Here is a 27,135-nt window from a genome sequence, read left to right on the forward strand (position 1 = left end):
GCTAGCGGATTGTTCGCCCGGACCCCACCGTCCTGCAAGAGACCAAGGCCTGGCAAATTCTTGGTCTGGAAATAACTGGAGAGTGTCAGCTTGTATTCTGCCTCATAGTGTTTGAACTCACAAGGGTGCTGCAACACTGCATATAGCCCTGTCAAAAGTCAAATGTTAGCAAAATCCGCTACTACTTTTCACATTGGTTGCACTCGGACGGTCGACTTACGCTTCCCATAAAAATGGATTCCCCCGATCGCCGTGTGGCGCCAAAAATAGATAGGCTGCATTCATGGAACGCGGGTTTGCTCCCCGGTAATTGGCCAAGATACAGGCTTTGCCATCGGAGGTGCGGCTTGCCACAATAGCGACCCGGCAACCCGCAGAGCTATTCATGGCAACATCGAACATGCGGCGAGATGGGCCAACGGCTGCTTTGAAAATCTGTGACAGCCCATCGGAATCATAAAGACCATCTGTGGTCAAGTTGAACGCCGAGGCCAACCACCGAATACAGCGAGGAACTGGGCTATTTGAGGTACGACGAAAAATCTTTCGCGCAAAGCCGGGGAATGCATTGAAACATTGAGTGACCGAAGATTGGCTGAGAATGATGTCAATAGCGGATAATGCGCCTGAATCGGCAGTTCTGTTAGTATATCAACGATGATAGTCACTCGGACAGTGGTCGTACGTACCTACGCTAGTTCCAGTGCACAGGTCCGGCAGAGACGCGATCGGAACACCAATGCGCCTTTCTAAAGCCCGCAGAAGGCCGAGTTGAATCAGACCGCGCACTCCACCGCCATCTAAACTGAGAATCACCGGATGCTTAGTCGGAGGTAGTTGGCGGACAGTCACGTTGGACCTCGCGTCGCAGATAGGACATTGAGCGACCTCGAAATGATACTCCCCAAGTGAGCTTGGAGTTCCGAAGATCACGACGCAGGTGTCACATACTGCATGTTTGCAGGGGAGCATATGCTCCGGGGGTCGACACAGACAGACCAAGCAAGTGGTAGTGGAGCGAAGACCACCCCACCGGCGATACAAGCGATGCAGCGTCTCCTTTCGAATGGCTGCTGAAGTTCTCACAGAGCTCAACTGCCCGAAACTTTGCACGAAGCGGAATGAAACGCCAGCAATATGGCCCTGGAACTTTGCGTCCCAGGTACTGAGACATAGTTTCTCATAAATTGCGGCGAAAACCAAGATGGGCGAGAAACCTGGGCAATTCAGCTTTGACGTCGAGATATGAAAGTGCGAGTAACAGAAAATCGAACTTACCATGCATTCCAGGGGGGTAGGCATCCATCAAGAAAGCCGTAGCTACAAGGTCATCAAAGTCCTCCCTTGAGCAGCTAACGGATTTTCTATGGTGGCTGACCTCTCGAAGACAATCGCCCATCGTGTCATTTTTCGTATAGCCCCTTCGGGCCCTTTCCAACAGATCAAATGGCGGTGCATCGAGCAGCCTTTGGTGAATTTGTACATGAGTGTTCCAGAAAGCACTGAGGTGAACTGCTGAGAACCGCCGACAAGCTGATAGCTGCTCGGCCTGGACTATACCGAGTTGCTTGAGGATCAAGCTTTCCAGTGGCGCAAAAGCGACGCTGTCTGAAAGCCCGCTACGTGGACTGAGATCGAGAATCGTGACTGTCCCGGTCTTGATCGTCTTTTGAAGCTGTGCGTATTCTTGGGTGAATGCTTTTGTTGTATGCTTGCCGTTGGTCAAGACAATGACTATCTGCGTGGGAGCCGGAATACCCTCGTCGCCAATGGTCAGCTGTCGACGCGGTTGTTGGAGTAAGTTTCTTGCGGCCTGAATGTCAGCGGCGGAATCGAGGAACAAACACAGGACCTGGGTCCATGGTAAAACAAGTTCCCTCTTCACTTCTTGTTGTAGCCTTGCAGGGGGTAACAGCCCTTCTGTACCCGTTATGGAGAAGCTTCGATGCTTTGTAGTTGAATGCTTGAGCCATTTCGAGTCGCCCATGCTGTGTTCCAGGTTTAAACTGCTTTCAGCAAACAATATAGGGCTCTGTGTATGAGCGGTCTTGGCGCTGAGATGAAGACGAATCAAGCCTGCGGGGCCTTTGCGTGTGATGTTGTTGTAGGGGAACAGAGCTCGCAAAGCTTTCATGCAGTTTGAATTTCCTGTAAAGTAGAGCAGGGACGGATATTGCCATTTTGGATAGGGCAATTCCTGCACAAGTTCTTCCAACCGGTTGGTATCCACTAAATTCCATACTTCATTCTCGCTGACGAGATCAAGCCAAGCAGCCATTAGATGGAGTGGGAGATCTAAAGAAGAAAGAGGTCTTCTGGAGGCTTTATATTCGGGGACTCGTCTGAAATTGACAATATGCGCTTCAAAGTGTCGCTGGGCCCTCAACTTGGGACTGGCGTGGTATTTTCTCGTCTCAGAATTTGATCTCAAGCGAAAATGTTTAGGCCCAGGCTTATTCTTCGTGAGTATCTGCAAGTTGCGGTCGTTTGAATCAAGTTTGCAACAATGCCACTTTCTGTCAGACTCACCGCGAAACAAAGCTGCGGCTTCCTCTATATTAGAATGGTAGCAATCTTGCACTACTGACTATATAATGCATTCTAAAGCCCTTGATATTAACTGTGTGGGCAACCATCTAAGTATGACAGGTAAAATGGGATCAGAAAGGATTGCCCTTCCTGCAATGAAGTCTGCGCTTGTTCCGTTCCGCCCAGCCGACAGTGTAACGCCTGCGCTGTCTAGAGCCAGCCAGATCGACGACCCGATTGAGACCACTTATGTCAGAATGCTCAGGGAAGAGGCAGAAATGGACATCAGCTTCAATATCACGGTCGGTGTGGCTAATTGGGCACTGCTGGCCGGTTATCTCGTCATCCCCGGCACGTTCACTTCACTGCAAACTTCAAACCAGGTCGAAAAGGCTTTGCAAGTCAACAAAGCAGGCCGTACCGTGCTGCATACCATCCAGAACCCTCCATTACTCGCAATTGCGTGCCTCCTTCTTGTGAGTGGCATTGGCGCTCTCATGTGGCTGATGCACTTCCCAAAGCTCAGGGGAAACTACCTATGGCTGATCAATAAACTCTTTGTGTAAGTGAGCAACGCTGTGAGACAGATTTGGAAAGCGCGGGCTCAAGACTAAAACCGAACTAGGCCTCTATCCTTGAATGCTGCCGCCGGGCTGCTGACCACTGTCATCAACGTATGTACGTCTCAAGGTGGAGACTGGTCGGTAATGGCAATTGTCACAACTGCTGTAACTGGAGCAACACTTTCTATCTGTTCAGCACTTCTGGCAATCTACAAATTCTACAAGTTGGAGGAGATTATAAAAGAAGATGAGTGTATCAGGCGTTTTCGAGCTGCGATCTCAAAGTGATGTGAAAATTTCAGACTGTGAAAGGTTGTGGTCACATGTACCACTGATCATTTGACAATGATGTTGGATTTGTGCTGGTTTTCATGCCGAGATGTCAATCCATGCTTTTTGTTTAGCTGTAGATTTCGATATTACTGTTCTGGTCCCTATACAATTTTGGTCACGCACCTCTGTCATGTAAACTGTACTTTCCCGAGCCCAAATGCTAGCAAGATTAGTTATTATGTGCCAAAGGATGCTTTATAAATATAGTAACTTTAAATACCCAATGGACCGAGGATCGACGGAAGGCCACTCTCAACGCCATCCTTGCACAGGAAATTCTAGAAAAGAAACAAATCGCTAGGTATCATTTTGATCCCACGTAGCAGCCGTATTGCATACAAGACAAATTTGCAGCTTGAGACTGACTTTTTGCCTCCACAAACTTTCTCAAATTGACACTGACCCAATGAATGATTTTGGAGGTCAACGCATCTGCACGCATTGGTAAAAAGCCTAGCGAAAGTCGCCGCAATTAAATCTCTATGAGGATTGATGCTGCTCTAGTGCTTACAAGTTGGTCGCTGAAATAGCTGGCCTTACTCGTTATTTGGCTGGAGAGAAAAAATGTCTCCCAAAGTAAAGATCAACATGAAGTTTCCGGACAAAAAAAGTGATCATACTCAAAGGCAAGGCCCCAGAACTCGCCAGCAATTTATGGAGTTTATATTCCCACGTATTCCCTTGTCTCTTTATTCTGAGGCAAATTTCAAGGAGCTAGAGTGTAGCCAAGTTGATGCTCAGTTGCTCTGATTGAAAGTTGAGCAAAATCATATAAACTTGAGGTGTACGCATTTCTTTAAAATTCAGTGTCAAATAATCCGGTCACGCGTTTTAACTAAGGCACCACTTGATGTCTTGAAATGCATAAATACCCGCTATCGACCGCTTGAACCTTTTGCTGTTCGCAGAGAACATCGCGGTTGGCCATTCAATATGGCACCAAATAATGGTGGAGTTACTATAAACTCTACCCCCAAGGCCAATAAATCTCACCTCCCTGAAATGGAGCAACTAGCAAACGATAATTTGATCTCTTCGCAAATGATCCAAAGTGCAGCTGCACAAGCGTCTATTTCGCAAAGGCGCCACCCAACACACAACTCGTCAGACGCACACGGTGGTCAGCTTAGCGACAGTGACCCGATTGGCCAAGCCAACTCTTCGCCGCCATTGAACAGCTCAGTCATGAATTCTATCGAGAGAGACGACACCCCGATGCTTGATGCTGGCTCGGTAGACCAGACAAGGGCCGGGTCACGCTCGAGTGGTCATGAACGCCCTCCTGCAGCCACTCATCTACAGAATCAAGATTATTTGTCTCCCAGTGCCCGAGGTACCACCGAGCCCGAAGAGCCAGAGCTTCTAGCCACCCTTCATCCCTCCAATGATGAGGAGGAAGGCGACGCTCTGATAGATGGCTGGGGAACCCTGCGAGGATCAGCCTTTGTCATTCTCCAGTACGGGCCTCGCAATGGAGCCAGATACAGTTCAAATACAGACATGGATATACCAATGCCTCCATGAACAGCATTTCCGAATCGTCTCTGCGGATCTCTCAGATCAAAGTTAGCCCAGGAAGCAAAGGCTGACGGTATACCAAGAACAATGTCGTCGGGATCAACGGGATTGCCTCGGAAGAAAAGAAAAATCCGAATAAAAAATACAAGTCTGATCCCTGTACTTGGTTGAAGATTAAATGGAAGGACCTGAAGTCAGAAGATACCGACAAAATGCAAAATTCTTGCTCCTGGATTCTGAGATCCGATTTCATTCGCTTCTGCAATGGCAAGCGCGCTGCAGATGCAAAGATCAAAGAGGTCTGGGACAAACAAGAAGAACGCTATCAGCGTGTGCTCCAGAGTAACACTGGAAGAGGCTCTGAAGATCGGTCTCCCACCCCTTGCCCATTGGGGTCAGCAGCGAGGCAATCACTTCCGCGAGAGCAAACACGACGTCTCAGTTCACCTGCAACTCAATTCGTATATGCGGGCCGATATGAAATTCCCCTTTCCTCCACTGCACAATTGCGTCCAAGACAGGGGTCGTCAACCAACCCAATCAACCTTGATGGAGATGAGGCACCTCACAATCCAGTTTTCTCCGGCGCTGCTTTGAAGTCGAACACCAACGCCGTGCAGAACAAGTCCAACCTCGCAATTGGCCAAAGAGCCATACGTACAGAAGCGAAATTCATTGCAGAAAGGGATAAAGACGAGCGATGGCATGATCTAGACGATATCTAGAGAGAAACTCGCCTTACGGTGGCGAAAGCCATGTATGACCTGTACCGGGACACAATCGCCTAGAATATGCAACCCCAAGGCTCGGTTAGTACTCCAATTGGCCAACGACCAGGAGTAGCCGTCGCCGCCCATTGATGCCTTGATTTCCTCTAGATTCTTCACTTTGAATTGGGCGTTTTGATTTACCAGTCCGATAAATTGATACTTAGATCGATATATAGACCGATAGATAGCTTTATTTTATTTTAAATTGAAGGGAATTTTTTATCTTGCTTTTTCTCATGTGTTCTCCAGCTTCCACATAGATAACACAGAAAGAAGTGATTTGGCGTATCTCGTCTCCAAAATGTCCCGAATCATTTCATCCTTGATGTTCTATTTGCAGTAAATCCATACTACTACTCGGTGAGGAACTTCACGTATTACTTACGTATCAACATGTGAGGAATGGATTAGAAGCATGGCTAACTGGATGTAGTAAGCTTTCACGGGTGATATGAATCAGTTAATCATATCAGGAAATTTGGCGTGATTGTACTCGAGGAGTGACCAACTCGATTCTCCAACGTAATGGGCTTTGAGACACAACGAAATAGAGCAAATAGTACGATAACAATCACTAAGAAAGTAAGAGCCGGTACGAGGACATTGGAATGATGTTGAAGATGGTGAAGATGGTGAAGATGGTGAAGATGGTGAAGATGGTGAAGATGGTGAAGATGGTGAAGATGGTGAAGATGGTGAAGATGGTGAAGATGGTGAAGATGGTGAAGATGGTGAAGATGGTGAAGATGGTGAAGATGGTGAAGATGGTGAAGATGGTGAAGATGGTGAAGATGTGACCAGCTTCGAGAGATAGTGCACAGCATAGTACATAGGGTTTGACAGTTGAGATAATGTCTAGTTGGGAGAGGTGTACGTGTGTCATTGGGAGGCAGAATTAGATTCATCGGACGCTACATACTTTTCGGCTAACGTCACATACACAAGCTGAGTAAGTACATTGGTTCATGCGCATTGCAGTGCTATTTTGAAAGATTGACAAGTTCTAACATTGAAATTTTGCAGGCGACTCTGAGAGCGACCCTACCACCAAGATTTGGATCAGAAACAAATGGCGACCACTCAAACCACGAACACAACAGGAAAGATAGCTTGGAACAATGCCCTCGTGCAATTGACCTTGATCATCCCAACATTCACTCTGCCAACGGCTAGCACTGTGGAGGCCATGACAGTGTCCGACCTCCCTGCTGCTACACAGCTAAAGCCTACGAGAGCTGCTGAAGCGTCAGGAAATGCGCCATCTTTAGTGACAGTTCGTGGACTGGGCTTTTATTATTTGGTTTTTCTTACCGCGATGATCACTTCTCAAAGTCTGTGATTCATCAGTCTGCAGGAAAGGATCATACCGGTGAAGATCATTGCGATATTTGATGCGAAAGATGACATGCTTTATCAACTGAATCAGAGTGCCTATGGAAAAAACGTGCAACGCTATAGGAAAAGCCAGAGTCCATTTGAACGTCCAAACGTATTTTTATCTTATTCGAAAACCAAGAGCAAAGAATTTGCCTTGGTGATATTCAGACTTTCGAAAAACCTCCACTCTGCCATAGGCAACAAACTCTGAGCAAGGTCGGCTTTTTTCATTTCCTCCTGGACGTCCAGAGTAGGCGTGCCCTGTAGCTTTAATGGCATCATTACCCGCCATCGCACCTGCCCTGCTGTTCCGTCCTTGTATTGTACCTCAAAATCCATGCAAGGGTCACTCCACGTTATTGATGCAAGGTAACTGCCAGAGTATCTGACAAACTGTGCGATGAATCCGTACATATTAGAAGCTAACATTGGTGGCTAGGGAAATGGTTAGCAGACCTGTAGCTTTAAAGACGTAAGCAAAAACTACCTGTGGATGACGACCGAGAACTTCAATGGCACGATCTGTCTTCTTGGCCAACACTAGCTCTTTGAATCCATTCAGGACGAGCAATTGAGCTCTTTGCTGCATCACCAGGTACGACAGCTTGCCAGCCTCACGCGAGTACGCATCGACATCCGCCATCAAGCTAAGGTTCTCTTTGGCTCGATTGCGACGCCTTTGTGATGCCAGGGCCTGGTGCTTCCGTCTATTTGCTGCGGCGCGTGAACCGGAGTTTTCCCATCTGAAAGGAATCCCCTTCACACTGGCGGAGGTAGCTGGCTTCTCCTCTTCGAGATCGACGCTGCGGGTCACAATGGCTGCTTCTGTAGATTGTGGTGGCGCAGCGGTCGTTTGCTGCCTTCCGGCATCTTCTGGGGGCAACAGCAAGTCTTCAATCGATCTGTCAAGTGTTAGCTGGGATCAGGTGTTATCAGATAAACTCACAGTGCTCGAGGGAAAGGCTCAGATGTCATCTTGGAGAGCTTGGATTGATGCTGGAGACGTGAGATCTATCGGCTCAAACGGAGAAGAGGAGTACTATTTATGTCAAAATTTGCAGAATTTGCTGTACGGGGCATAGCCCATAACACTCCCTGCACTACATGAATTGACCCCACAAGTAATCCTAGGAATCGAGGAGGCTGTGTCGTTATTTTTCAAAATTTACCACAACTACTCTCGCTGCCTTCGCATTAGACCCCTTTATGTCCATACTATAATAGCCTGCGAAACGGTAAAGAATGCAGATAAAGTTATACGTGAAAAAAGTATCTCACGCAGTGGTGCTATTCTTTTCCAATAGCATGCCTGTGAAAGGGGGAGGATTGTTAGCAAGCTAGAAGACCCCTATTCTTATTGCTCCTAGGATATACAGGGCAGTTAATAGAATCGTTGTTGCACCTAGTGACATAATTCAATATACACGCGAGTTTACCAACGCCGTTCGGTTCAGCGCTTGGAGTTCTTCTGTCCCTCGGTATGATACAATTTGGGCTTATTTGCAGCTTGTATTACACATGACCAAGAATAATGCCAATCCTACTGGGTTCGCCTTGGTCCAAACAGACTTTGACAAAGAGCATAATCCTTCATCTGAGAGCAATTCGTGCGATAGTTCGAGCACCACAATAGAGTGAGGGCTGGTGAGGTCCGAAAAAATAGCATTCAAGAGCTGTTTTCTGATGCACAGCAAGCTGCCAAGCGAAAACGTTGAAACGTCAACCGACTGTGATGGATATAGATCATCAAGAGTTCACCATAGCCTGCTAATGTGCGGTATATCACTTTTCAGTTGCAGTGACATAGTAATATGATATCGTGGCCAAGTACCATCGCGATGAGGGCTAAAGGGGCATGTAGAAATCAAGGTTTGGCGATATAAAACCCAGTGTAATTCCCACTGCCCTTTTCCATAAGTCGCCAAAACCTCACACAAAGATGAAGGACAATCAGGTCAGCCCTAGTCGGCCTCCGACTGTGTGGGTTGATCAATCTGCTTTCTTCCAGGAGCACCCGAGTTCAAAACTAATTGCTTCTCCGGATATTCAACCCTCGCCGAGTCAGAAGATGACTGCCGCCGCAATCGCCCTCAGTTCGAAGAAATCACTCCCGGATCGCCCAAAGCGAAAGATTCCACAGCTGTACCAGAACCCATGGGATACTTTCGAACCTGTTGCTGCATCATCGCAAGATCGGTCTCTGATCTTTGCCCGACACAAGAAGATGAAAGGAGAGTTGGTGCATATCCAAGAACTTAAACAACCGTTCTCGCCCGCTACGGGTTTCCCAGAACTGATGGAACAAATCTCTCATCCAAGTTTCTTGAGGCTAATCGAGAGTTACCATCAGGATGCATCCTACACGTTGGTCTGGGAGCCAACGGAAGTGTCAGTCAGCCACATTTTAGCCTGCAGCTGCTCAATTACCAACGATGAACTGCTTGGAATTGTCAAACCGGTGAGTCAAACACAAGAATCTTGCAGATGCAGATGCAGCTAACTCAGAATAGGTATTGGAAGGAATACAATATCTGCGCGGACTAGGAAGAGCACTCGCTACCCTGGGCCCGGAAACAATCTTGCTTACACAGTCTGGTGAAGTCAAGATCAGTAAGTCGTCCGCTTATATGAGAGGAGTTTACGAAGGCTAAATTTCCCTAGCGGGCGTCGAGAATAGCTGCCAGATTCATGAATCAGAAATGAATCCTGCAACAATGAAATTATGCGCTCTAGCTGATGTTGTCACCAAATTGATGCTGAGGAATCCTACCTACGAATGGGAACCCGAGATCAAAAATTTGCCTTGCCAGCTGGAAATTATATCCGTTGACGAACTCTTGCAGGTCAGTTCATTCTTCCGTCTCGCCAGATTCTCAGCTAATGTGACAGAATACCATTTTTACCCGAGCAACGTGCGAAGGGGAGTTGAAGTTGTTGGTCAGTGTAGCCAACAAGACTGCGCATCACGGTATCAAATCTTACTATGCTCGTTGCTGAGCGATGAACTCATTGGTGTTGGTGTGGTTCTTTGCTTGAAGGCCTATCCAGAAAACCCTCGCGATTCTGTCTTTCTTCTTTGCTGCGCGGATACTATGTGTGTGGTACATAAGGAAGGTAGGAGGGGGATTATATAGACAAATCACGGTACCGCAGGTGGCAGTTAACAATCGCGTTTTGAAGCGAAAGCCTTGTCCTAGGCTCGAAATAGCTCCTGTACTAGTCCACAGATGCTCGCGTATGGTCTGGCCCGTTTTTCAAATCAATCATTGCTTATATGCCCAACCGCTATTAGTCTATAGGCGTTTAGCTGTCGCCGTTTATCTGTCGCCTATTGGGGTAGCATTTTGTGTAACATGAGGAGTGGGATATCTACATTTTATTAATCAGTTTGACCCTACCATTCGAGCAAAATGCTATCATTGTTTGGCACAACGCGTTGCAAGAACAAGAATGCTGAGACCAAATTGAGAGTGACTTTGGATATCGAAAGGCATATTATAGAATATACGTAGACTTGGATTCTGACGATGGTAGCTACTCATGTGAATATTGTGCTTTGCAGGCGATCTTGATCGAGCTAGATGATTGGAATTCTTCAGTCTATATAGCTCAAAGCTGCAAGACTCCATCGTTCAGTTAGTTATGAGACTCACTGCCCTGGCAGCCACACGAACAAGACGTCGAGTGGGAATTTTCAGTCATGGAATCTGCCGCGCCGGTGTCGGCAGGATCGGTGATTGGAATTGAACTGAATGTAGGATTCCCGCTGCATACCGGTTCGCTCTCTTGCGGGCGATTGTTGCGGTCGCCATTATATTCAACAATACTTCCAGGCCAAGGGAATCGGATGTCTACATTCTCTCTGGTCATGCAACCGTTGATATTGGCGACGAACATGGGAGGAAAAGCAGGCGATTGTTTGGGCGTATTGTCGAACGCATTCGAGGGTGAGCCATTGGCCACAGTGATGGGTGCGCAGTTCATGTACATCTCACGATTGCCGATACGATTGAACCACGTCCAGGCCAAGGTGTATTTCCCGGGCTCAATTCCCTCGGGGATCGCGAAGTAGAGTTGAAGGGAATGGTCTGACGTGGCATCACCAGGAAGATGGCCGGGTACATTTGCGGGGCATCCTCCTTCGTAGGACTTGATGACTTTCCATTCCGATCTCTTTGTCGGCTCACGATCAGTGGTGAGGCTCACCTGGCAAGACCCTCCACCATGGGTGGCGCTACCTAGAAGCTTGATGGTATTATTGTGCCCAGTCCAATAAGTCGATTCTTCTGTCGGGGCTTGAAAGGCGCCTGGCTGTAGCTTGCAAGGAAAATCACTACCATCTGCAGCCAGTGGCGAGTTGTTAATTGCGTCTCTACTGTAGGGCTCGGGTGAAGTCATTTTCAGGTGCGCATAGACCGGCGGAAATGCAAGTGCCTGCAGCAGTAGGTGCCATTGCATGAATATCATATCAGGAGGCGAGATGATCTTCTGTGGGAGAAGCTGTTTTGGATATTGAGTAGCTGGAGACTATAATCGAATGAAATACGGTTTTATATATAGCCAAAGTGTACATACATTGAAAGGACACTTGAACTGGCGTGGCTGCCGCGGATATTTGAGTCCACCAGAAAGTCACATTATAACCTAGTTCTGCTATTCTTTCGCCGTCTTTCGCCTCAAGATGTGCTGCCACCAATAATGACAAAATCTTGGTTTTCAAACCTATGTGGTTGTATTCGTTGAAAGGAAGCGGTGAGCCAACTGTACTAAAGGAGTTCTCGCATTGCCTGAAGTGAAGTGGAAGCCCTCATTCAACTGAGTCGTGACAACTCACTAATCCTTGTAAGATCTGAGACCAGTTCAACAATACGTCTATGCGCTGATTTTCGCTTACACTGCGAACGCTACTACCCTACTACCCTTGAGCCCCCGTTTCACATAAGTGCAGGGTTCGCTATGGGCCACCATTTATCTATCAAGTCACTACTGCCAATCTCGAGTTTTTATCGACTATCTGATTGTTTCTTGATCTTATCCTTCCACTTCTTGTCTGCTGGAAGAACTAGCCACAGGCGACAATATGGTCGTTCCGCAAAAATCGGAAACCAACCTAGCAGACGCAGTCAATCAAAAGGCGCGCAGGAGACGAAAAACACTTTTCAAAAAGCATTTGAGTATAGCTCAGAATGCGGTGCCGACATACATATTGTTCTTCGCATGAAGAAATCTGGCAAGATTTTCATTTTGACATCGAACACAAAAGATTGGCCTCTTTCCCCAAACCAACTAGTAAGTTTCTCTTCGTTTTCCATTTCGTCGCTTTGCAGATATTAATTCAATTCCAAGATGTCTTATCATCCTACACCAATCCATACATTCCCAGAGACCCCATAGACGAAGCCGTGGGACTACCGGGTTGTCAACAAGTGTCGCTCTTGGTAATGCTTCGTACAGGGCGCCTCCTGAAACTTCCAGTCAATTGGGTTGCAATATTGATGGCTAAACAAGCTATCTTCCCGCTATATCTCTATGGATAGGATCAGCCTCATGTCGACCAAAGGGGCATGCAATAAATTCGCTATCTGACAAGGAAAACATTGTACGAATCAATGGTACTCCACAGAATTGGAAATCACTCTTGAATGATCTTATAATAAATGTCTTTCTCTAATCTGGAGCATCTCTGGTACCCATGTGTATCTTCTCAGACGCATGTAGTAGACACAAATTCAGGCCCGTGGCCTGGTGGTCGACCAGGCTACATCCGGTCGGCTGAACCAGACAGGACAGTTCCCAACATCGCTTGTAGGCAAGCTTGAGAGTGAATATTAGAATTTTTGTTTCGTATGCGACTTCTGTCTCGCAGCCTTGTGTATTCCTTTTTGTTCAATCTCGTTCTCCGAAAACCTCACTGACCTATTGCTCCGACATATCGATACCGACCACAAGCACATGGCGTGCGCAAGTCGGATTGCCTCTAAAAATATATAGCAGCTGTTCAGTCTGAAAGGAACTTAGATCAAAAGCCACGGCCGAGCTGTTGCTAGCTAGCTAGCACGGCTATACCGGGTCATGCGTCCACCCACCACCACCCGCCCAGCAATACCCAGTCTTCGTCTTTGCCAGAACGCTCAGACATCAAACTTTGGCGAAAATTCAGATAGACTCAGTTCCAGTGCCGGTAGAGATTCCGATGATCCAGTGGGATGGGTGCTTGGGTGGCTGTGGGGGAGGGTTCCTGAGTATGCAATGTCTCCAGGGGATATGATACTCTCGCTGGACAATTCCCGTGGCGCTGCCTGATGCCCATAGAGGCAGCCTGGTAGCAAAAAATGGCGTGATATCCCTCCTGGGCCAACTGCAGGTTGCAATGCCATCTCTGGTCCCACAGTTGGCTGCGGAAGACGTCTATTAAAGTTATCCTGATCACTTGACTGGCCCCGCTCCGTGTAGCCACGCTTGCAGGTGCAGGGGAGAACTGCCAAGCTAAGACGGTTGAGCACAGAAAACTCCAACTTCAACTTGATGCTGTACACCACAGTCTTGAGGCTGACCTGAATATAGTGCAGCTTGAACTCTGCTAGAAGCAGAAGGATATCCAGGAGGACGACAAGGATGTTTATCCAAAACAGATGGATGATTGCGCTGCGGCTGTTGCGACCGCGGATTGTACTCATCAACTTGAAAGCACCAACCGCTTCGTAAATGTAGATACCACTGATGACGAGATCTTGTATGCAGAAGCCCGTCAATTGGATTCGGTCGAATACCGCCGCAGGGCGAGCGAAACGTTTATCACCGTTGTTGACACCGAAGAAAAATACGGTCATAGGAATATGTAGAAGGCAGGCGTTGATAATGATCATCCATAGAACCCAACGCATATTCCTCATATCGGAGACGAGGAGGTGCAGACGCGAGTACAGTACGACGGCTTGGCCGGTAACCATCGCGTACCATCCGATCATGAAGGGGATCGACGTCGCGAGATTGGATGCTTGAGAAACGAAGCGAGCCATGGCAGGAATGGCGTGCACGAGGATCCCCCAAGATGCAATCTGCATACTCCAGAAATACAGGCTCCGGAAATGTTTGAAGTTATCGAATGCGACCATTGCTGTTTCCAGAGCATTGTATGCGCCAATCGAGAACATGGCCACGGTTTGAACGATTGAGACGTTCTCCATAAGAATGGCTCCCACTTTTGGGGGAGGCTGATTATGACCGTATCCATGATCTAGAAGGACCTGACACGAGTCCAATGAATTTTTTCTATTAAAGTTGATGGATGGGAGCAGCAATAGGTTTTATAGGTTACTCATGGAACTAAGGGGTGCGTGCTCGTGCAGGAAATCTTGACATAATAGCCAGTGATTCTGGAAGGCCCGGAAGTTCTTAGAACTGTTATCAACTAGAATTGGAGAGCCCGAGTGGGCTGAACTGGGTGGGTCGGTCAACAACAGAGTTACCTTTGCTGTAGGGTTGCGACGCATATGATTGATCCTCGCTCCTCGCCCAATCTTTTTTGTTGGGACTTGTTCTGTTCTATCCAAAATGAAAAGGGCAGGCTGTTGCGCAGCTGGAATCAAGGCCTCTTTCCAGCCGATTCGTACTAAAGGTTACTATCACAGCGACCGTGGATCTCGCCCTGCGTTCCACGGTCAGCGGCGGCCGAACGTCAAACTATCATGATAAATTCTTGCCTTTTGAATCACGGAACCGCACACTCAAGGGAGGACTGTAATGATTCATGGAAATTAGGACTCAAGTTTCGACCCAGTCAGAAAGGTTATCACCTGTCTTCTGCTCCTTGTTTCTAGATCTATTCTGAATACGGCTGCCAGTACATTTCAAGCTATTTTACTGGAGAAAAGGAATCATATGTATCACCATCTCAAACTGTTGAATGTAATATTCTATAAAACGACTACAATATTGTTTATGAAGCTTATTGGTCGCGCGATTCCGAATATTGGCAATGATGAGAAGGTTGCTGGATACAATAAGGCTTCCGAACTGTATAAGTTCGGACCCACATCGTCGCCTTCTGTCAGTTCCAAAGGCCAATTACTCTCGAATTTTTCTACAGTAATGGAAGATGTTTGTACCATATTCTTTGCTCCCTCAAATAATAGCTTGAGCTCATATAAGCTGTCTGCTAGTATTACCAGACTGGCGAAGATATTGAAGCAAGGCTAGGGAGGAAACATGAGATAGGGTGGGAATATGCTTATTTGGGGATGGCTGATGAAAAGTGATATGGATACCATCCAGGAAGTTCTATAAACTACGTGAATGGAGAACCAGAATTGTAGCAACCGACGAATGGCCGAAGGGCTGTAGGGAACCATGGCCACACAGCTATTTTTGCTTACCAGGATCTTCTGGGAAGACTGCGCGATATATGGAATACCTCACCTGTCTAAATCGTACATCCTTAGCAACGAAAACTTTCCACTTGTTGATAACGGACCATTAAGTCCAAGGTTTTGGATCCTGCCTGGAGCTTTCCAAGTTCTGCCACTTTTTTTCGACTCCAGAAATAGAACCTCCTTGATCTAATGTCCCAAGGGTCATTACTAGGAGAAGATTCTCAGCGTCGATCCATGTTTACGAGCGTTTCTTGATTGGTTCAACTGGTGTTTTATGTATCCAGGGTCTCATCAGAAGTGCGATAGTAGCGTTGCAATCTCGCGAAGGTGGCAATGGACGAGGGACCAGATCATGAGCCTTGGTAGCTAAAATTGCTCATATGGTTGTCCTGGGAACCATAATTTGGTTCTATTGTCGTAGAACGGCTTAGAATTTAGATGTTGCCTCTGATATAACAACGTGCATCAATGAGAGACGTGACGGGGGAAGATCGCTGATCGTAATCAAATGACACCGTGAATGTATATTCTTGCAAGAGACATCAAGTGAACTATAACCAGGGCAATGAGTATTCTTCGCGTACAAAAGTGACCTGGGTTTTCAAATCCAGCCGGTATTGAAACAACACTGATTGGATGGATGTAGCGCGGACCGGCCGATCACTTCCTCCACAATGGAGTGGCAAGTTTCTTTTTCTTCTTTTGTACTCCTGTCCTCTTTTCTCCTTTAATTTAGTTTCATTTTTTTTTTTTCTAGTTTCAGCTAGCATCGAATGGGTTCCGGTGTCCAGAATGGTTACTTGATCATCTCTGCTAATGATCCGGATGCTAGCAAACAAAATCTTGGCAAGACTAAAAGCGCCCTCACCTCGTTTCAGGTCTTTTCTTTGGTCTCCACCTAGACCTTTAAAGCCGTCGCACCTCAGGGGCCTACTTCACTCAGTCGTCTCCTTCAGCCTGTGACTTACTTGAATCAACAGTTACCCTCAAGCCGAAGAAATCAATATGGCAAATGACCCTAAGCCCTCTCGGAGTGCAGAGCGCATTGCTGCCAAAGCAAAGTCCCGTACTGGCAGGTCGCGTGCTGGTTCGCCCTGTTCTGTTCGGTCGACGGGCTCTACGTCCAAGGCGGACCGTAGCCTTCTGAGCTCGGTAGCGAATGTACGCAAAGGAATTGTATGTCACACTCTCTCTTACCCTGGCTTAGTCGTATCTATCCGTACTCTAGGTCATCATGCGATCTTCTTTACGCAGTGTGCTATTAGCTGACCATCGTTTCCAGGGACATTCTGTGAGGCAAAGTACCAGGGTGAAAGAGGACCAAGCAACCCATCGGGAATGTCTGCATATGATGGATCAGATTCAAGAAGAGTTTGAACTCGCTCTTGGGGCGATAGCCGATGAAAGAGCCCATCATTCTCAGTCCATGCAGCGTCTGCATGATGAAAAGGCCCAGGAGACTTCGAAACTACAGCAGGCAATCACGGCAAAAGACAAAGCCTTGGTTGAAAAACAGAGGCTTGAAAAAGAGCTCTGCCAGATTCGGGAGCAGCAGGAGTCAGTGAACGCCACTATGCAGGACCAGATTTCATGGCACGATATTCAGCCGGTCCTGCACCAGGCGCACGGCGAGCTGACATCGGCAACCACTCGGTTCTGGAACACGATTGAATCCCTTCACAACTATAGAGTGGCATCCTACTTGCCGGGCTCTGGAGTGATCCACGGAACTTGGCCCGACCAGAACAGTCCGCTGGTGTCTTTGGGTCACGATGCCCTTCCCGGGTTCTCCGCATCGAGTGATTATCCTCTTGCTACCCAACAAGCGCCAGAATCAACCAACCAGTATGCGTCGCTTGTGTGAAGAATGAAGAGCTTGGGGCCTTGGGCCGTTCTGCTTGTTGTGGCGAATTGAATAGCCGATTCTGTATGATCACTATGTACGCATAGAGGTAGCTCATAACAATCCCACCGGTAACGTCACGGTCTCATGAAATAGTAAAAGAAAGAGATAAGCGTCGATTGGTCTTTTGATTAGACTTTCGCTCCGCCCAAAAACAGCCGCGGGGAATATTCCGTGGCCGCTAAATATGGTTCGCGGAGGGCCCACAGCTCGTGTGGGTCATAATCGTCCGGCAAGCAATTGAGTGTGATTTCACCATGGTCTCTATCAAATAGGTAGCGCAATCCGGTGTCTGTCGAATTTTTCGGCCCTGCGAGATTCATAAAGAAGAATTGAGTTTTCTTGCGTGCATCATTTGTCCGAGGATTCATAGGTTAATTCACAGGTAATAGAGTCCCAAATGGCAGGCTACGTTGCTAGATGGTCCATCTCTGTTCCACCTACAGTAGTCGAAACTCAATTGAGCGGGCTATCCGCGGGTCATAAGATTTGGAATAACTTACCACAAGTACTGTGTGACGGCCAATCAATGCATCTCAATTGATCCACCGCTGGGACTTGAGGATGGATCCAAGTGGGCCAGGGAGTGGCTAAAATGATCGTCAAGTGCTTAAACCCACGAAAACCTTGATAGCCTGTCTTATCGTATCATTATACGGCCATCAGACTATCAACAGCGAGGCCGGAGAATTCATTTCGCTATACCGAATTATAGCGACATTTTGTCTAAAGTTCCGCAGGCTTACGGTTATATACAGCTTCAAGTCAGAGTCTGCTCCGGTGAGATAGGATTGGTCTGAAATTAAAATTGCATTATGGCACCTCAACCGTCAAGGGCCGAAACCAGGCTTGAGAATGTAACTTTTCACCCCCTCGAATCTTGATCCAGATCACTGCTGTGACCGAAGCGTTCGCCTGCCATTTGTAGTATCGGTCTCCCCCTCTTTGGCCACCATCTCCATAGTTGCCTCCACAACCGCCAAACGACTGCGGATGTCCTCCAGATCACTGCAAATAGTTGCAATACAATTATTCTGGTTATCCAGTGATTTTTGCATGGACCTGCAAAAAGTCAGCCTTTGTTCTTTTCCGCTCGGTCGCACGACTAACTTCATTCGGATATCTAGACTTAATGTTGTGAGCACGTGTATCGCAAAACATCATTTCAGATAACTGAAGCACTCACTCAGCCAAACACTGCAAGGCGATCATACTGTAGTCTCTCGAAAGATCATCCTGTCGGGGAAGTTCCAGTTCATTCTCGGATCTCGGGCTCCTACACCTGTGCGGTGGAGATTCCTGGTCATAATCCGCCAAGCTACTCACGCGTTCGTTGCCAAAGTTGGCATTTTCTTGAACAGAGGCTTCGCCCTCTGTAGTATCACCCGTCGGAGATCTTGACGGACTCCGGATAACCTCAGACTCGGAGGGTGGCAGAGACAGAGAGCGCTGTAATCGGCTCCGAAAGCTTTGTCTGTGATCAGTGTACGGAAGTTTTCGAATCCCAGCCATGATTGCACCTGAGTCACGCTGGAATTACAAACGTCTCCAAATATGGCCAACTGTTAAAGGGTCGTTCAGGCTTTTAAAGAGAGCTGGATCATCAGATTGGAGGTTGCAATCGGGTTTTGCAAGGCGCATTGTCTGCCATCTGCACATCCCACACTTGTCGCTTAATATAGAGTACATTCTGGCCAATGAATCATAAAACCCATTCTATTTTAGATTGGAGAAATTTGCGTATTTGCCACCAAAGTCTGTTTAATGTTAAATTATTCAAGACCCAGTGGGGCTCGGTCTGAGAATTCGCTGCTGTTTTCATTTCAACGCACAGTACCTACATCGAAGAGCAGTATGTAGAAGCACAAAATTGAAGTTTGCTCGCTACTGTAGATAGGGATATGTTCGAACGCTGGGGCTCCGAGAAAGTATGAAGTACGGCATCGATAGGTAGCAGCTCAGACTCGCTGAATTGACACGCCAAAAGGGTCCATGGGTCATGTTGTTGCGCTTTGAAAGTTCTGATGAACCAACCAACGGTACTGTCTTAGCTTTTCACTGGGACCTGAAGGGGATTTAAGCTCACCTTTCCCATCCGCATGAAATTCAAACTGTGCCATTGCCTCAATAGGTCTCTCTGACTACTGCTAGTTCATGCGAGCACTATGTCCCCTCGCAGCGAAATTTTCTGGTCGGAATGGGAGGAGGAAAACATTCTTTCCTGGCTCGATGCACACCGGGCGTTGCCGTGGAAAGCCCGCTCCGACGCATATTATGAGCAATACCAGGTGCGCCGAAGCGTTGAGTCTCTACGAGGGAAAAAATACCATATTCTGCGCAAGCAACGCGGTACTGGTGCCAACCTGCCTAAGCATTCAGAGAATAGAAGCCAGGCAGGACGCGCTCGTCGATCCGTGGGCGGAAAAGCTTCATTGGAAACGCTTCCAAAGAAAGGTCCTGGCCAAAGTAACACTGCAATATGGTTTCACACAATTCTAACCGCCGACCCTATCCATACCGATAGCATTGAGTCAACGGAGAAGAAGGGCTCGAGACCAGGTATGAATCGACCTTTATCCACTATTGGTTACAAACTGATCGATCATATCAGGTGGCGCGAGGCCACTACTTAGCCATCCGCGAAGTGAAAAAATACGATCTTTATGGCAGATTTGGGAATATGTGCATCTTGTCAGTGCAGCGAGGAAGAGATACCGATGAGCAGAACGTTCATGCTACCAGGGGTTTGATGGGATGCGTGCTACATCGTAATCTCCGAGCAACGATCCTAACTACATTGATGAATGAGTGTTGTTAGGTGTTGCTACGGACGGAAGATTTATTTTTATGAATTCAGATAGTTCGCAATATACCCAACCATCCTTCCTTGAAGTCAAAAGAATAGCAAGCCATAGATTGACTAAAGTTACCCCACAGACCGTAGAAGTTGGCTGGGATTGTCGATCAATCGCAGAGCCCTGAAATAAGAATTCGATGAACCATGGGAAAGGTCGCTCGGCGAGATAGTGCGGCTGTCATAAATGATCCTCAAAGAAAGCTTATCTACAAGCCTCTGCTCCACTTGGTTTTAAGTTGCTTGTAATTAAGCTCTGGGGCGTTAAAGAAAGGAAAACTAGGGCATGACATTGCAAGATACTGGTGCTTTGTTCGAAAGATCATCCATATTCAGCGTCATGATCAAGATACTTGAAATAAAGTTTTGGGGCTGCAGGAGGGTCGGCCCACATAGCTTCTAGAACGTTCTATAGCCCCGATAGAGGAAGCAGCAGCTTCCCACTTGACAGAGAACCAATCGTTCCTCTCTCTTGCTAGGGCAACTGAACCGTGGATCAGACTTCGCTGCAAAAAGTCTGTGATGTTCCAAATACCTCATCTGCCCCAACCGACTTCCCAAGCAACAAAGACCTGTTCCATCTGTACTCTGACGGCCCGTCAAGACTAGGTTGTGGATCGTGTCTGGACCCTTGCAGATCCTTCCGATTTCCTCTCCGAGCCACAAATAGAGCCTCCTTGATCTACTGTCCCGTAGGTCGTCGTTGGGATTTACATCGTGAAACCGTACCTGCGTCTGTCTAAATTCAGGCGTGGTGTTTGATAGGTCCGTTGGGTGCTATTTGTATTTAGGGTCTCCTCGGTGTGATAGCAGCGTTGTAATTTGGCGAGGGGGTGGCGATGACGAGAACCTAGCTCGTGAGCCATGGTAGCTGAAATAATTCACTTCATTGTCCTGGAAACTGGACTCGGGTTTCTATTCTGAAATTTCCAACGAAGTCTAAGTTAGACTTTTGATTCTCCGTCAAGAAAAACACCAATACCCTGGATGTATAAGTATGTTCATAGTGTCCGGACCGACAGATAGCAGAAGTATTAGTTGAGGCAATGTCTGTTGGTTGCGGGCAACACAGAAAAGTACCGTTAGCGCGAGGCTAGGCAAAGAGGAATGTAGAGGAATCAATGGGAGGCACGTCTTATGGCCAACCACGGGTACAAACAAATCGTACTGTCTGCCACAGAATGTCCAACCCACCATTCGGCATCTGTTGAAGCATTTCAACCCTCATGATATAGGCGGTGACCGTGGCTGAAACGGGCAGGTGTAGAGTGCCACCGCGTTGAGCGATTTAATTGCAATTTCAATGATGTGGGAATCATTTTCTTGCGGTATCACTGCCTTCTCAACAGTTGATGAAAGTGGTTCATCACACTCAACGCAGGTTTTGAACGCCATGGATCCAGGTTGAAACTTGAGTCTGTAGGCCACAAAGTCTCCTAACACCATTTCAACGTTGTTCAAATGTCTTCAACGACAATAACGAGACAGTGATTCTCGCGACCATCTGCGCAACTGGTTCCTTGGTCGAGACGTAGCCGGAAAGATATAAAAGCGGCCAGATTCCCAGCCCAAAAAAATCAGGACTTCGGTCCTCACACTCCGATGTGTCATGGTTTCCTTCTTGCCTGCGGGTTTGAGAGTCTCCATGGCCACGGCTGTCGCTGCCACGAGCCCAGCGATGTAAGACTTGCGCTACCTCACAGCCAATGAGCCCTGTGATTGTAAAAATGTGCTCCCTCACAGCCAATGAGCCCTGTGATTGTAAAAATGTGCTCCCTCACAGCCAATGAGCCCTGTGACTGTAAAAATGTGCTTCGCAGGATAGGTCTGCGTCAACAACAATCCTCGCAGGGGGGCGCTGCGTTACCAAGTGAACTCCGCAGGGGGACGCTGTGATGACAATTGAGACCCGCAGGAGACCGCTGCGTCAACAAGTTCTCTGCAGGAGACCGCTGCATTACCAAGTTCTCCGCAGACTAGGTCCTGCGTCAACAAAGCGCCTCGCAGGGACATCTGCGACACCAAGAGTCTCCGCAGGGACATCTGCGACACCAAGAGTCTCCGCAGGGACATCTGCGAAACCAAGAGTCTCCGCAGGGACATCTGCGAAACCAAGAGTCTCCGCAGGGACATCTGCGAAACCAAGAGTCTCCGCAGGGACATCTGCGAAACCAAGAGTCTCCGCAGGGACATCTGCGAAACCAAGAGTCTCCGCAGGGACATCTGCGACACCAAGAGTCTCCGCAGGGACATCTGCGACACCAAGAGTCTCCGCAGGGACATCTGCGACACCAAGAGTCTCCGCAGGGACATCTGCGACAAAAAGCCCCTCTAGCTCGTGCAGGCACCTCTACGTGGTGCTAGGGACCAGTATTGGAGTATTCAAGAGTACTCGAAGAAGCCAAGACCTGCAAACCATCTTGATGACGTATGATGTGTTTCGAATGACGATCATTGGAGAAATAAAGTGAGCCCTAGATAGAAGCAAACCGATTTCAAATTCGTAAATTCAAGATCCTTTGTTATAGAATGCCACATTCCGAATTTTGCTGTCTTCATCCTTTGGATTGACTAGTACTCGCGTCGCAATGGAATTTATCTGCCACCGGAGCATAAAGCGAGCAGAGGTGATTATTTCGGTGCATTGTGGATGTGTTGTCTGGGCGTTCACGAGTGTTGGCGGTTGATGAGTGTTGATGGATGTTGTTGACCGTTGATGAATGTCGATGATGGTTGGTGGATGTTGATAAACGTTGGTGGTCTTGACAAACGTTGACGGTGTTGATAAACGTTGACGGTGTTGATAAACGTTGACGGTGTTGATAAACGTTGACGGTGTTGATAAACGTTGACGGTGTTGATAAACGTTGACGGTGTTGATAAACGTTGACGGTGTTGATAAACGTTGACGGTGTTGATAAACGATGATGGCGTTAATACTGGTAGGGTTGAGCGTTGACGGTAGTATGAACGTGTTTTCGGTGGGAAATGGCCAGGCGGTGAAGTAGAGTGCACACCAAGTCTATTTCTATGCACACCACAATGGGTGGCATTCATACTGCTGACTAATGTCGTCTTTTGTGCATGTTCTGGCCCGGGTCTCGGCTCGACTTTTCCGTGTCCAATTCGGGGGTTCAACTGCTCCAGGAAGCAAGACATGATATTTAACGACAACGAGGGGGTAATGAAAGTCATGGACAATATTGGATATACTATAGAGATGACTGCATGGGATATTCTAAGAAAAACCTTGGTATGATTAGGAATTTGTACTATTCTGGCACCTAGAGGCTTTGTGAGAGTCAGCACGTAACTATATATACTTCATATAAACGCAAATATGTGTATTCTCTTGTTCAAGCATGATATTTCACCAATGGTTCACCAATGGAGACTCCTAATAGACCCACAGGATTCAGTTTCACGCTAAAAGCTAGCTAATTTCTCGCAATGAGTGAAGCTGTAATCAGGCAAACGCCCACGATCACACATTTTAGGCATCAAAGAAGCCTCTGATGAGGAGCGCTCGAAATAGGTTTTGCTGCTCGAATAACCATGGTCATGCGATGTACTGTTCCTCGCGCATTCAAATTTGCCGCTTCAGCTGGCTTGCAAGTCACTCACTCCTACTATGCCGTAGAATGCCTACAATCACAACGTGGAATCGCAACAAACACAACCAAGTGATCGAGGGCCCTGACTCAAAGCCATTCAGTCGGCTCCTTTGACACATGCCAACCGTCGCACGTTTGTACGTAGTTGCCCCTAGTAACATCAGTGTATCGTGCGAGCCAATCACCCACGCAACAACCACACCGCACTGGAATTGGCGACCAATCCTTTTGGGTGTAGTACCCCAGACCACGCGATCGAGCATACACTACTTTAAAGAAAATATGTATCAGCCCGATTGAGTCTAGCAAGCGCCATCTTGACTAGGTCTGGTAAAAATGACTCCACCGACTGATCCACTTGGCTCGGAGCCGCAGCAGACATGTCCCTCTTCCCCCGAAAGCAACCGGTGAATGCTCATTGGGGGTATGAATTTTTGACAAAAGCTGTCATGGATAGTCCGAGGTCGCGCAGAGGATAGCTCTTGGCGGGTTTGTGACGGATATCAATGCCACCTTCACAAATAATGTGCTTGAACAGTGATATACCAATCACAAACGCGGTGTATCTGACAAACAATTAATGCTCAAGGACAGTCAAAGTAGAAGACCCAGAGAACTGGGTCAGCTCCTGGAAAAGGCTGCTTGCGTGCTACGTGTTAGAAAACGATATTAGCGGAAAAATGATATCTCTAGACCTGACTGACCTGTATCTGCAAAGTTGTCCAGGGTAATGGGCTTTGTGCATGTGGCTCGGGATTTGGTAGAAAAAAGCGTACGAAAGCATCAAATATACTATGATTAGTACAAAGACACCACAAAATTTGACACGCGCTCGATGGGGCGTCATATATAATCGAACAGTCCTTTCCCACTCGCTTTGGCTGAGCAATGCGGTGTTGGATCAGACAGGTCAGCAGCGGCCGGTGATCGCTGGCTCGTGGCCCTTGGCCCTTAAATTAAATCGGCCGTGACTCGACCGTGGCTCGGGACCGGATGGTCTCCTTTCTCGGGTCATAGCTGATGACAATGTTAACCCGTAGGCTCGAAAGGGCACATATGCCTCACCTTGTCTTTGCACACAGACTTGGCGAGCGATCTGGCTGTCTGTGAAGGTATTGTACGACTGCCATGAAGCAAGACATAGACACCAGTTCCCCGGGACTTTTGGAGCATCAGGATTGAAAAGAAGGGAGATACGAAGAGATTCACCCGTTCCACGCCAGTAATTCAATCCACAAAATGCCCCTTTGAAAGGGGCCTTTTCCCCCTGCATGCATATGCTGACACACATCAGCACAAGTCCTACCACACAAAGTCGACTGAGAGAAGGGCCAAGGTACACGATCTGCTCCTTACAGCGACTCATCATCGATGCGGCGAGTAGGGTAATGGGACGGATAGATAGCATACGTTCGAACCGGTATGGGGAGCTCGAGCAAACATGGCTTTCGCTTGCTTCGCATTTGACTCGAGTGATGAGAGCACAAGTGGCGTCCTAATGCAGGATCCCAGTCAGCAAGACTTACACTTGGACGAGTTCTTGAGGTTTACCATTCAGACTTCGCAGAGGGCACTATGTGTACGCTTGATATGTGACAATCAGTACTGTAAACTTCACGATCTTATGAGCCTGCCAACAGATCACTTACAGTATTCATGCTATGTTGTTTCTGGTCCGTCGCATTCTCCGGCCGTCATCCCAAAAGAGGCGGGTTGCGGCGCAACGCGCATTCTCTTAGGCAGCATAGGGATTCATGGATTGAAGGCGGTGAGGCCGAAAACCCGATGGAGCACGCGTCGTAATGGCCCCTGGTCTTGTCTCTGATGCATCGATAAGGACTACCCACAAGGCTGTTTGACGGGTGAAAATGGGCTCCTACATTAAAACATAAAGATCTGCAAGGACGCTCATTTTTGAGAGCACAAGAGCCCGCACAGAAACTGACATAGCTTAGCGCAAGCGATGGTCACTCACATTGTCAGAGACAATGAACGCCTCAAGCTTTCATGCAACGAGCCTTGCAATCTAGTATGTGCACCTGTTATTGGCGGGCTCCTCCTTTGCCTAGCGCATGCTAGATAATTTGGAGCGACGAGGTTGGGACCAGTAAGGAGGCCGTGGCTTGTACTGGGCACTCAAAGGGTGCTATACCGTCGGGTCATCTGATGAGATGTCAATGGTTCGCTGTCAATCATGAGCGTGCAGACCGGAGGGAAATTTCATCACTCACATGTTTGGAGGTAAGCACTGGGCCAAGGCAGAGAACTTATCAGGCGACTCAGACACAAGTCTACAGGACTTTGGAGAGAAAAGTGTGTGAGTTGTAGAGCGGATTGCCGGGGGAAGAGCACGTATTTATAGGCTTCTGGGCTAGTCCTTTGCTTGTGGACTACGCGCGCTGCTCGGTTGAAGGAAACGCCTCGCACAATTGAGCCCTGTTGAAGCCAATGTCTTCATTTTACCGCAACTTCTTCAACGGTATTCTTGATGCCTTGAGATCCTTAGCGAGAGTGATAATTTTGAGTGGCGTTGGAAAAAGAATGCTGAGCCGGTCAAGAAATGTTGGCTAGTCCAACTGTTCAATCTTAACGCCCTCTTAAACTGAGGCGTGTGGGAAATGCAATGTCAGGCTCATTTTCATTTTCTGATTTCTCATATGTGAGCCACTCAACGTTGAATCACCGAAAGGAGTCTACAAATTTATCCCTCAAATTTGCGGTTTTTTTTTTTAATGCCTCATTGAAGTGTTGTGTGGTTGTGTTGATGTGGGTCTGTCTGTCCTTTCAGACTGCAGAAAGCGGTTTGCAGCCACGGTCGGATGTGCGGGTGCTCAACCCGTTGAAGCTTGTCTACGCTTCGTCAACACTCAATTTTCGAACTTGCGACCATACGTTTTCTTAATTTTTTTACTTTTATTCTCTTTTTCAATTTAGTGATTATGAGATCTGAAATTTGACATGATCAAATTCTGAGGCGTTCAACGAAATCACGAGAATTATTTGTTGAAATGTATATCTCAAGGAGCGTTCATATCTGGCCCTGGGAGCTATCATGCTCCTGATACCCTAGACCTGGATCCTGGTGTCGCGGTGGGTTGTTAGCCCACAAACGCTTTGATCAGATCTACACACAAATCTGCGTTTGTGAGGGTCTCACGTATAGGTAGATAGAACAAAAGCTGAGTTAGATGAATAATCAATATTAAGGAAAGCTATAGTCGACTCTAGATACAAGACGTAGCGCGAGGAAGCAGCGTTCGGAGGAACCCATATGCACCATGTGGGTCCCGCAGATCATTTCT

At 47.6% G+C, this 27,135-nt stretch overlaps 4 protein-coding genes across 4 annotated transcripts; 3 read left to right on the forward strand and 1 right to left on the reverse strand.

The window, feature by feature from the left end:
• Positions 1-651: 651 nt before the first annotated feature.
• On the reverse strand, positions 652-2,278 carry N7506_001893 (uncharacterized protein; the record flags this gene model as incomplete). The annotated part of the gene is made up of 2 exons (XM_056951189.1): positions 652-1,217; positions 1,279-2,278. The coding sequence occupies 2 exons, from the start codon at positions 2,276-2,278 to the stop codon at positions 652-654; spliced, it is 1,566 nt and encodes a 521-aa protein (XP_056817104.1).
• A 406-nt stretch (positions 2,279-2,684) lies between these two features.
• N7506_001894 (uncharacterized protein) lies at positions 2,685-3,380 on the forward strand (the record flags this gene model as incomplete). The annotated part of the gene is made up of 2 exons (XM_056951190.1): positions 2,685-3,091; positions 3,155-3,380. The coding sequence occupies 2 exons, from the start codon at positions 2,685-2,687 to the stop codon at positions 3,378-3,380; spliced, it is 633 nt and encodes a 210-aa protein (XP_056817105.1).
• A 978-nt stretch (positions 3,381-4,358) lies between these two features.
• N7506_001895 (uncharacterized protein) lies at positions 4,359-4,949 on the forward strand (the record flags this gene model as incomplete). The annotated part of the gene is made up of 1 exon (XM_056951191.1): positions 4,359-4,949. One exon carries the CDS (start codon positions 4,359-4,361, stop codon positions 4,947-4,949), a length of 591 nt encoding a protein of 196 aa, XP_056817106.1.
• A 206-nt stretch (positions 4,950-5,155) lies between these two features.
• On the forward strand, positions 5,156-5,668 carry N7506_001896 (uncharacterized protein; the record flags this gene model as incomplete). Its single annotated transcript, XM_056951192.1, has 1 exon — positions 5,156-5,668. The coding sequence occupies one exon, from the start codon at positions 5,156-5,158 to the stop codon at positions 5,666-5,668; it is 513 nt and encodes a 170-aa protein (XP_056817107.1).
• Positions 5,669-27,135: the final 21,467 nt, after the last annotated feature.

This window comes from Penicillium brevicompactum (assembly GCF_028827555.1).
Source record: "Penicillium brevicompactum strain IBT 35665 chromosome Unknown utg000001l_segment0_segment0, whole genome shotgun sequence".
Lineage (NCBI taxonomy): Eukaryota > Fungi > Ascomycota > Eurotiomycetes > Eurotiales > Aspergillaceae > Penicillium > Penicillium brevicompactum.